The 12,482-nt window shown below is 36.7% G+C and overlaps 1 protein-coding gene across 7 annotated transcripts in view; it reads right to left on the bottom strand.

Annotated features, from left to right (window-relative positions):
* Positions 1-12,482, bottom strand: part of mapkap1 (MAPK associated protein 1) — a 105,560-nt gene that overhangs the window by 42,916 nt on the left and 50,162 nt on the right. For all 7 annotated transcript variants that reach the window (XR_012406659.1, XR_012406661.1, XR_012406660.1 and 4 more), the window contains exon 6: positions 7,564-7,740. Coding sequence is in view for 1 of the 7 variants with exons in the window: in XM_003198574.7 (XP_003198622.1) it covers positions 7,564-7,740 (177 nt within the window). In the remaining 6 variants the exon portion in view is untranslated. The remainder of the gene's footprint in view (positions 1-7,563; positions 7,741-12,482) is intronic.

Below are 12,482 nucleotides of genomic sequence, written 5' to 3'. Positions count from 1 at the left end.
CTGTGTATAATAACTCATTTTAATTCACATTTTTATGAATATATGTGTACATGTTCTTAAATCAAAAATGTAGATTTATAATATTAATAAAATATTAATTAAATCCTTTTATTGTTAATGTACAGTGAAACTGATGAATCCATGGTGAGGTAAGTGATGTTATAAAGTACACTGCTGTTCCATTTGAAGAAGTACCCGACTTGTGTCCTCGCGTCCTCAGGAGTTCATTCTTCCAAGTCTGAACTTCAAAGGACGCATGTCCGAACTTTGCGTACTTGGTATTGAGAAACAGCTAGTGATAATGTGGGATATTATTAAAATTTAAAATAAATATCTGGCAACATTTTAAATACCAATTCTCATTATTAACTAGTGTCTTATTACCTGCCTATTATTAAGATATTGGCTGTTTATTAATGGGTACAGTGCATCCGGAAAGTATTAATAGCGCTTCACTTTTTCCACATTTTTATGCTACAGCTCTATTCCAAAATGGATTAAATTAATTAATCTTCTCAAAATTCTACACACAATACACCATAATGACGATGTGAAAAAAAGATTTTCTGAAATTGTTGCAAATTTATTAAAAATAAAAAAGCTGAAAAATCACACAGACATAAGTATTGACAGCCTTTGTCGTGAAGCTCTAAATTGACAGTGCATGTCATAGCACAAACCAAGCATGAAGACAAAGGAATTGTCTGTAGACCTCCGAGACAAGATTAGCTGTTTCCATCCAAAAATGAGAATACACTTTATGCGCAAAACGGGATTATCGCATAAAAGTTGTGCGAATGAAGCATCGTTTCCATCCAACGAGTCAAAGCGAACAAAATCGTCTCTTCCTGATTAACTGGCACCAAATATCAACAGTAGAAACTGCATTTGCTGCAGTAGGAGGAGCTGCATCAATCTTTTCTAAATGAATGCGCCTCAGAAGACAATCCTGACAAGCAGTGAGCGCGCGGTGGCGTTTGAAGGTGTCAGAAGCGGAGCACAGGCGCTCTCGATTCTGGAGGTCATTAATAATATAATAACATTAATACTGAAATGGTAAGGCGTTTTATAATGACCAAAACAACATTTCAGATGTTTTATAATGTGCTCAGCCTGACGTTTTATCCATTCACACACATTTTAAGCATCACATGATCTCTTTTAACAAAATCACATGACCTTTTTTAATGCGCATCCTGGAGTTTGTGCGGTAAAAGTGTTTCCATCACAGTTTATGCGCATCTTTTCTTATCGAACAAAAAGTTTATCCTACCCAGTTAGGCGCATAAGTTTTTTATGCGCATTTTTAAAATTTATGCGCATCATGGCGTTTCCATCAAATGTTTTTTTAAGCGCATTTGCAAAATGCGCATTAAATAGGTGGATGGAAACATAGCTATAGTCTCGAGGCACAAGGCTAGGGAAGGTTTTTCTGCTGCTCTGAAAGTTCCAATGAGCACAGCGGCCTCCATCATCCATAAGTGGAAGATGTTTGGAACCACCAGGACTCTTCCGGCAATCTAAGCTAAGTGATCGGGGAAGAAGGGCCTTAGTCAAGGAGATGATCTATAACCTGATGGTCACTCTGTCTGCACTCCAGCGTTCTTCTGTGGAGAGAAAACCTTAAAGAAGGACAACCATCTGTGCAGCATCTGGCCAGACGGAAGCCACTCCCCGCTAGGCATGGGCTGGTATAAGATTCTGATGGTATGATAACCTTGGATAAAAATATCACGGTTTCACGGTATCATGGTATTGTGATTACTTCTCTAAATTATATTCTTTTTAAATTTCTGGGTAAAAACAAAACAATTTTTTTCCTTTAAAAAACAATTTATTCTATTTTTGAAAGATTTATGATATTTTTGAGCAGTAAACGCGTCAGGCTATATAATTCAAATTAATCATTGACTTCTGCTGTTTTCATTAGTTTCAAAAATACATCTTTAGATATTTTTCTGCTGGACATGTACTCTAGTCTTAAAAAAACTACAAAAAAATAAATAAATCTTACACATACCTTAGGAACGGTATTACAGAAAATGTTAGCGGTTTTAAAAAATTTAATTTCTTGAAAACGGTCATCCCATGCTTACTCCTTACCTGGAATTTGCCGAAAGGCATGTGAAGGACTCTCAGACCATAAGAAACTAAATTCTCTGCTCTGATGAGACTAAAATTGAACTCTTTGGAGTGAATGGCAGGTGTTACGTTTGGAGAAAACCAGGCAGCGCTCATCACCAGGGTAATACCATCTATACAGTGAAGCATGGTGGTGGCAGCATCATGCTGTGGGGATGTTTTTCAGCATCAGGAACTGGAAGACTAGTCAGGATAGAGGAGAGATCAAAGCAGCAATGTACAGAGACATCCTGAAGGAAAACCTGCTTCAGAGTGCTCTTGACCTCAGACTGGGGCGACAGTTCATCTTCCAGTAGTACAATGACCCAAAGCACACCGCCAAATTATCAATGGAGTGCCTTCACAACAACTCGGTGAATGTCCTTGAGAGGCCCAGCCAGAGCCCAGATCTAAATCCTATTGAACATCTAAAGAGATCTGAAAATGGCTGTACACCATCGCCTCCCATCTAACCTGACAGATCTTGAGAGGTACTCTCAAGAGGAATGGGCACAAATTCCCAAAGACAGGTGTGCCAAGCTTTTGGCATCGTATTCAAAATGACTTGAGGATGTAATCGCTGCCAAAGGTGCATCAACAAAGTATTGAGCAAAGACTGTGAATACTGATGTACATGGGATTTTTCAGCTTTTGTATTTTTAATAAATTTGCAACAATTTAAAAAAAAATCTTTTTTCACATTGTCATTATGGGGTATTGTGAGTAGAATGTTGAGGAAATAAATGAATCCATTTTGAAATAAGACTGTAACATAAAAAAATGCTATCAATACTTTCCGGATACACTGTATAAAGCACCTATTTTATTCCACATCCCTAATCTTAAGCCACAATGAACTAAACTAAACTGAACTTCAACTCTGAAATCTGGACTTTACTAGAACTTCTACGTTAAGCTGCTTTGACAATCTAAATTATATAAGTGTCTTACAACTAAACATGAATTTAATTGAATTAATCAAATATCAATTACCTAAAAACTACCTTAAAAACAATTAATAAGCAGCAAAATATTGATTTTGTTTATTATTAGTTTGTGAAAAGCAACAATTGTATCTCGAAATAAAGTGTAACCGAAAGTTTTGTTTATATTATAATAAACCCTGCGTCTCGTATATTCTTGTTTTGCAAAGCTGGATATATTACCATCATTCGAGCAGTCTTCAAAAGTCATCTTCATCAATCAACCTAATATTATGATTAGATGACCAAGAATCATTTCTGATCATTTCTTATTAATAGTAATACCAATCACAAAATATAAAACTAATTGTTATTTATTTTACTCTTAATATTAGATGCATCTTAGGTTAGGTCAAAAAATATATATACAGCCCAATGACAACTTAAAACCTGGCCAAAAATTATGAAAATTAGTCCATTTTTTTCCCTTGTCCAATAAGAATTGCTGGATTCCCACAAAGGGAAAGGGTTACCATATGATTTCTGATATGTTGTAATACAAAAACAAATTATTTTATCGCTTATTATCATACCATCAGAATCTCATGCCTACACTGTAAAAACCAAAAAGTTAAGGTAACTCAAATCATTTGAGGAAACTGATTGCTACAAACCATTTAAGTTCAAAATCTAATGAAACTTTGAACTTAATCCATTTGAGTAAAAGAAGCGGTTTGAGCACAGTAAAACCCAATAAGTTAAGGCAACTCAAACCGATTGAGGAAACCGATTGCTACAAACCACTTGAGATAAAAAACGAATCTATAAGTACTGTAAACTTGCTCCATTTAAGTCAAAGTAATGAGGTGTTTCATTAACTCATTACCTGCAACACAGAGTTCAAAACTCTTTTCAAATGAGTAGAATTACCTTTCAGTAAATTCTGAGTTAACTACACTCATTTCATTTGATCAAGTTGACTGTTGGGTTTTACAGTGTAGAATCACGGCTTCACTGTACAAGCCTGAATTGAGCATCACAGCCCAAAGCAAAGCTCCCTATCACAGACGGGACAGTCTGGCAGGAAGCCACTCAAATCCAATTAGCAACTTCAAATTAATAGGGGCCTCCTAATGCTTTGTCAGCCACATTAAGCAAACAGCTGATTAGAGATCAGCCCAAATGCACAGAACGACAACAATCTAATTGAGAGCTCACAAAACCAAGACGAGAGCTTCCTGAAGAGAGCCTGTGGAGAAAAACACTCCAAAAAAGAGTGTTTGAGACTTCTGTGAATGGACAGACATTTAAACCTCATTAGTTGAAGGGCTAAAGCATTCAGATCACTCTTATCAGAACAGCCTTAGTGATTAGTGCAATCAGAAAAACTCCTAGACACATGTGAAGAATGAAGAGAGCAATTCCAGCGTTATGGATGTGACATTTACAGTAAAAACTAAAAACATAAATCCACAAAGAGAGTAGATGTTAACATTATATTGAAACATCTGTTCACATTTTCTAAAACAACTCACCCCAGAGTTATGGGATCAGAAACACACATAATTAGAATTTTATATGATTTCTATGATATTTTATATCCATATGTAACAATTACCAGCGATCGTACTCCATAAGATCGCTGGATTGCATTCACAATAACTATGGACTACAAATCCGCCATTTCTGGACTACATTTTCATACATGCACTCCGGTCACACTCACACATGCTTCCTCATCTAGACTAATTACTCGCACGAGCTAAAGATTGCACACACTATTTAAGCAGCACACTCACACATTCACTTTGCCGAGTCTTGTTTATCTGTAGATGACATTACAACGCGTTATTCCTTGTCTTGTTTCCCCGTGTTTTGACCTAGCCTTGTATTCCTGTTCTCCCTGCCTGCTAGTGGTGGGCAAAGCGAGGCTTCGTGAAACACTGAAACAGTCGAAGCAAATGTGTCGAAGCTTCGAAACGTTTCGAAACCCCACTCTATGGTGACACCTAGTGGTCATTTCATTTGTATTGCACTGAAACAGCTTCAGCACAGAACAGTTGAGCAAATTGAGGTATGAAACTCCACTTTGTAGCCTTGAACCTACAAGTGGTTTAGTCGAGGGGTTAGAGTTTGTGACCTCCATGTGGGGATAGTGGGTTCGAATCCAGGCTGTTACAATTATTTTTGAAATGTTTTAATACCAGTTGGTAATGCTTTGTTCTTGTATCGTTTTGTTTCAACATTGCTCTGACATCCGAGTAAACACCTTGTAAATAAATTTGTATTGTTTTAGTCATAAAACAGGGTTGTTGCTAGATCAGATAAAGTTGTGGCCAGAAGTTAACAATAAGTATTCATATTATTGATTAAATTTCCCATTGTATTTTATTAACGTCTATCCAAAACCTAAACCCATCACAGTACTGTAAAAATATTAATTATTGTTTTACAGTGTTACAAAAATAATGCTAAATTGATGGCGTATCCGCAGATGTATCCTATCTAGACTACACCATAAAACAGAAACATGATTAAAATACATAAAATCATGATTTTGCAGTATTTGTTCTAGTCGGGATTCGAACCCAAAATTTATTTGAAGCACAGCTACAACGTGCACACGCACAGTCCACTAGGCCACACGAGTTAGAAACTTGAAATTGACCATGTTAGTCAAATGCATATTCTCCAGGTCTCGAAGCGCTTCTGAAATTATCAATGCTTTGAATCGCTTTAGTCATGTGACCAGGTGTTTCGAAACACTTTAGTCATGTGACCTGGGTGTTTCGAATCATGCTTCGGTGCAGTGTTTCGAAACACTTGCGCTTCGGGATCTCGACACTGTGTTGAAACGTCAGTTTCAGGTTAGCCATCCCTACTGCCTGCCGCCTGCCTTTTGACCTCTCGCCTGTTACCGATTACGATTCTGGACTGCCTATAGACCTTTTTCTTGGAACGCAAAATTACCCATTATGCTTTGCGTGTATGTGCAAGGAGAATGCGAAGAACTTCCGGTCAGCAGCTGATGCGTGTAAACAGTCACATTTGGACAGCTTTGAAACGATAGTTTTAATCTATTTTACCTGCTTTTATCCTCTTTGAACTAATACTGTTGTCCATCAGCACCATCTCCTGGACTGATCATTTAAAGAAATGCGATCTAATAGGATGGAAAACAGCTGCTGAGGCATTTTCCCCTCGTTGTCAGACGGCATCTTCTGCAGTTTAAATGAAGCCTCGTCATCGCTAAAGTCAACATTTTCTCTTTATTTCAAATATATAACCAGCCCAAACACATGCAATTCACCAAAATGTTTGACACACACACGTAGCCAGTACTGTGCCACTGACACACTGATTTAATAACTGTGACAAAGTGAAAATATGGGCTAGTGTCATTTCGAAATGACCGAAAAACACAAACCGTGGTGAATACAACACACAAAATAAAACACAAACGACTCGCGATTAGAATGAACAGCAAATCAGCAGCAGAGTATCAATAACAGACTTTTATTGGTCATTTGTGTTAATTGCACGACTTTCATACCTGTTAAGTTTCATGCTAGTACTCTGGTTTGCTCTCTCTCTCTCTCTCTCTCTCTCTCTGTGTGTGTGTGTGTGTGTGTGTGTGTGTGTGTGTGTGTGTGTGTGTGTGTTAAAGAGCCGCTGAGCTAACAGCTGAAAGGCCGGGAACGCGCACACATTTCTGACAGCAGACACGTGTACTAGGAGAACGTTTTTCTCGTATTTCTGACGCGCTTGAACCACATGTGACAGATTATAATGGCTTTAACAGACACATCTCTAAGTTGTGTGTCGCAAAAACGCTCTGTTATCCATTAAAAATGTTATTGAAACCCATTTTCGGAGCGCAAATTACCAGTTGTACACGCTGTAAACGGAAGTTTTTTGCATTCTACCGGAAGACGCTGGTCGCTATGGCGCCCTCCATGCAGCAGCCATGAAAAAGGTCTATATATATATATATATATATATATATATATATATATATATATATATATATATATATATATATATATATATATATATATATATATATATATCTATATCTGTTTGCACCTGTGTTGACCTTTGCAAGACTGACGTCGAATAAACCTGCACGTGGATCCAAACTCCGTTGTCTGTGTCACTCCTCGTGTTACACCATAAACATGCGTTATGGATGTGACCTAAAAAGTCTGTGAGTTTACAGCATACAACATACTTTGTAGAAATTCTGTGAATTAAACTGCACAACACAAAAGAAAAATCATAATTAAAAGTATAAGAGTCGTCTCTATATAGAACAAACATTATTGATTTTAATTTATTTGATATTTTTGCATTTATGAAGAAAAAGCTTGGCAACACAACTCAAACCACCTAAACTTGTTAACTTAATCAAATTGTGTTGGGACAACAAATGAATTGAGTCAATTTTAAATGCATTCATTATTCTTCACAGTGCACCAGCAGGACTAAATGAGGTGATGAAATCAAGTTGTTTTCTTACATTCGAACAAAGAGCGACTGTTTGGGTCCGAGTCCAGGAGACGAGTACTTCTCCACCAGCGCCAGCGTGCTGAAGCCAAACTTGTGTATGGGCTCATTGGAGTCGAGCGGAGGAAAATCTGTGTCCACTTCCCCGTCATCCTCAGCGATGTGAAGACAGTAGGTGTTGACATTTTCACTGCGGAAACAAAAACACACAAAACAATAGAGATTAAGGGCTCTATTTTGACGGTCCATGCGCAAAGCGCAAAACGCAGGGCGCAAATGCTTTCAGGGCGTGTCAGGATGCGTTTTTGTCCTCTTCGGCGCATGGTCTAAAAGGGTTGAGTTTATTTTCTTAATGAGTTATAGGTGTGTTTTGAGAATAAACCAATTAGAGTCTCATCTCCCATTCCCTTTAAGAGTCAGCTGCGTCGCGCCAAGAGCGCATTCGCTATTTACAGGACGCAAAGTAAGTCTAAGTGGAAAAAAATTGCATTTTACAAGCAAACAGTTCACAGTTTATTAACAGAAAACTGTTAAACAGGGCATCTACTGCGTGAGAATGAGAGATAATGGATCTACTTTCACATTCGCTCTTGGATAGGGAAACCTTTAGCACAGACATCAATTAGTCTATAAATAAATACTTTTGTTTGTTAAGCGCAAATATTCGTTTCAAAACTATTTCTAAATTCAGTTCTAATTTCCAGCAAACGAATAAATGAATAATAATAACAAAATGTGCTCAAAAACCTGAGTTATATCCTAAAACACATGCTGTGCCCCATATGGTCTAAAACCTGACAGGTGGGCAAATCTAAGCTTGTTTTTAATAAAACAAATATAAATATGCATATAATAAATAATACTGCTAACAATAACATTATACAAAAGCAAATTGTTATGAATGAACTGAAAAAGCCTCCTGAGATGAAGAAGACATAAAAGCAGTGATTTTTCATATTTATGTAGGATAGAAAATAATGTTTTGTAATATTTTAATCCTTTATATTTATATCCTATATCTATTCTTATTATATCCTATATATATCCTTAATATTTAAATTTATTCATATGTAAAGATATTTGTCTTTTGCTATCTTGTGCGTATTAAGCAGTGTGTAAGCGAGGCGCAACTCTGCGCTGGAGTTTAGACTGGGTTAGTTTTGGTCTAATGAAAAATCTATTTTAGTTTCTCAAAATAGCAACGCACCAGTGGTCCGCCTCAGAACGCCTTCCTTTTTAGACCAGAACGCCTATGGGCGCACATATGAGCGCTAATGCATTTGCTATTTAAACAGCGTAGCGCAACGCCTCAAAACGACTCTAGCGCCAAGCTTAAACTACCAAAAGACTACTGTGTCACGCCTTGCGCCACACTGCGCCGGGTCTATGATAGGGCCCTAAAAGTCCAGTCGTAGTCCAAATATTTGACTAAAGGTATTTAAATGACTAATAAAGTTGACAAAGTTTTACCAAAGAACATTGCTTTTTTTAACTCTAGTCATGTTCTCCATATTCTGGCTATTATGTGAAATGTCAATATCTCCGCGCACCAAATATGGTGTTAAAACACAACATTGTATAAAACCAATCAAAAAGCTTGGAAATGAACACAGACAGTGACAAACGCTGATCATTTGTCAAAGGGAAGCTCCGTTTCAAACTGACAGGCACGCGATAGGTCCAGCCCTCCTCTTGTCAGACACAGCAGCGCTCTGTAAACCAGCTAGCAGATCGCTTCAGAAAGATTGAATATCGTTTAGGGTGTTGTAGTGTGGATGAGAATCACAATGATGATCAAAATGTTGAACAGCCTGTGATGTTGAGGAAGTTAAGTTTATGCACTTCTGCACTTCTATGCACTTGCAGTGCATGTAACTACAGTGTGTAGTTGTGGATTGGGTTACAAATGTTAAAATAAGTTCAAATGTAAAAAAAGTTATTTTAAATTGTAATAATACTTCATAGTATTACTGTTTTCACAGAAATAAATCCAAATTGTTCCAAAGTTTTGAGTTGTTTAGTATATTAAAATGACATCTGACCTGAGATGTAGATAAATAGAACTGGACGGATGGACGGACAGACAGACAGACAGATAAATAGACAGACAGACAGACGAAGGGACAGACCGACAGACAGACGGACAGATAGACGGATGGATGAATGGATGGATAAACAACACAATAGAAAGACAGGTAGAACGGTAGATAGAACACTAGATAGAATGACAGATAGAAAAATAGAACAGTATAAAAAATGATAGAACGATAAAACAACAGATAGAAAGAACGATAGAACAATTGATAGAATGACTGATTGACAAACAGATTAATAGACAGAATGATAGATCGATAGATGACAGATAAGAAAACAGATGAGATAACATAAGATATCAGCATTAGCTTAGATATAGATGAATAGAGCCATAGAACAATAGACAGACAGACAGACAGACAAACAGATAGACAAAGAGACGGACGGACGGACAGACAGACGGATGGATGGAGATGAGACAGACAGACAGACAGGATAGATAGACAGACAGACAGACAGACAGACAGACAGACAGACAGACAGACAGACAGACAGACAGACAGACAGACAGACAGACAGACAGACAGACAGACAGACAGACAGACAGACAGACAGACAGACAGACAGATAGATAGATAGATAGATAGATAGATAGATAGATAGATAGATAGATAGATAGATAGATAGATCAAAAAAGCAACCTATGCCCTGAAACGTAAGTGAAAAAAAAACTAAATTAGAGGTCTTTATAATTACACACAAAGACAGTCCAGCTATAGGAGGGTGCTAAAATTCACCAGGGCTGAGCACCCCCGCAAACGGGGGTGTTGCTAAATTAACAAATAATCAGTCATCTTTGGAACAAAAAGCCTCACCGCTAAATAGTAGTGATGACTTTTCTTACTTAGTTTTTGTCTTTCTAGTTCAAATATCTACAAATTCTTTAAAAGCAAAAAAAAAAAAAAACAAAGCAAAAACTATTTTCTTGTTTTCAGAAATAATGTCAAAATGAAGTAAGTTTCTCTCTAAAACAAATTAAATAATCTGCCAATGGAGCATGCAAATATACTTATTACAAAGCAAATACAATATTAATCTGCTTACTCTGTGGGCAGAACATTTTGCTTGTTTTAAGGAATATATTTAATTTTGACTTATTATTTCTGGAAACAATACAGTATTTTTTGTTTGTCTAGAAAATGCTTCTTGATTTAAGATTTTTTAGACATTTGGACTAGAAACGAGACAAAAACTGTAATTAAGAAAAGCAGTGTAAAAAGCTCTGGTTTGTTTAAGAAGAGCCACGTCAGTTTCCCAGAACAGCAAAGACGTCAAACAAAAGCACCCAGACACAATTTATGAGTCAGGGTGTTTAAATAGGGGCCATTCATTGAGGCCCGAAATGACAGAGGGCTTGTTTTGATGCAGACTAGAACAGAATGAGTGGGAATCCAGACAGAAGCACTGGGAAGAGTTAACATAATCGGTTTTGCAGTTAACTCTTTTACTGTATCATCATTATATATAATGCAAGTTGACCATATTCCAGATTACTTTTGCTCAGAGCTTTGTTTTATAATAAGGCTGGGCAATATTACAAAAATATCATATCACAATATAAGTCATCTCATATCTTGATAATGATATAAAACAATATAGCACTATTTCTGTAAATTCAATCAATTAATTTGGATGCATGGATGGATGGATGGATGGATAGATGGATAGATGGATGGATGCATGGATGGATGGATGGATGCATGGATGGATGCATGGATGGATGCATGGATGGATGCATGGATGGATGGATGGATGGATGGATGATGCATGGATGGATGATGCATGGATGGATGATGCATGGATGGATGATGCATGGATGGATGCATGGATGGATGCATGGATGGAAGGATGCATGGATGGATGGATGGATGGATGGATGCATGGATGGATAGAATCTAACATACACAACAGAAAAGATATAAGCATCAGCTGAGCCAATTCAAGTATGAAATATTAGCAAAAGTGCAATATTGTGCATCATGAAATTATTTTTAAAAAATCCTTTTTTTAAGTATTTGAAAAGATATTTCACCTCACAATTTACTCAAGTTGTTAAAACTTTGAGTTTTTATAGAAGACAAACATGTTTGCAATGAGGGAGAATAAATTATGGCAAAACTTTTATGTTTGGATGATTTCTTTAAGTTCATTACAACTCATTTGGTTGATTTTCTGGAATACATGCCTATTTAAATAAGCATACTGTGACATTCTCTACTGTGAAATACAATTTCTCAAATAGTAAAATAAAAGGCTCTATTTCAACAATCGCAAAGTCTAAAGCCCATGGCGCAATAGCATTAAAGGCGTGTCCGAATTCACTTTTGCTATTTTAAAGATGAAAAAATATAGTCTAAGAGGGTTGTGCTTATTCTCTTAATGAGTTCTGGGTGTGTTTTGAGCATAACGTTCATTAAACCAATCAGAGTCTCATCTCACATTCCCTTTTAGAGTTAGTTGCGTAATGGCGCAATGGTGCATTTACTATTTACATGGCGAACTTTGTATGCGAAAAAAACAAACGGTTCACTAGTGAGAAAACCATTAAACAGAGCATCTGCAGCACGAGGATAAAGAACGAGCCTCCAACATTTAGCTTTTTTACTTTCTCTTTACTTTTACTCCTTTACTTTTGGCATTTGCCAAAAAAATGGCTCTTTGCTGAAAAAAGGTTCCCGACCCCTGGTCTAAACTAACAGCAGCAATTCATTAAGTAACTAAATTGTGAAATATAATCTTTACCGTGAAATAAAATTACTCATATCATCAAACCCTCATGTGCTATTTTTTCTTTGCCAAATATTTCCCAAATAATGTTTAACAGAGCAAGAATTTTTC

This window comes from Danio rerio, chromosome 5 (assembly GCF_049306965.1).
Source record: "Danio rerio strain Tuebingen ecotype United States chromosome 5, GRCz12tu, whole genome shotgun sequence".
In the NCBI taxonomy this organism is placed as follows: Eukaryota; Metazoa; Chordata; class Actinopteri; order Cypriniformes; family Danionidae; genus Danio; species Danio rerio.
Note: the sequence above shows the minus strand (reverse complement) of the source record. Positions and strands in the feature narration are given on the sequence as shown.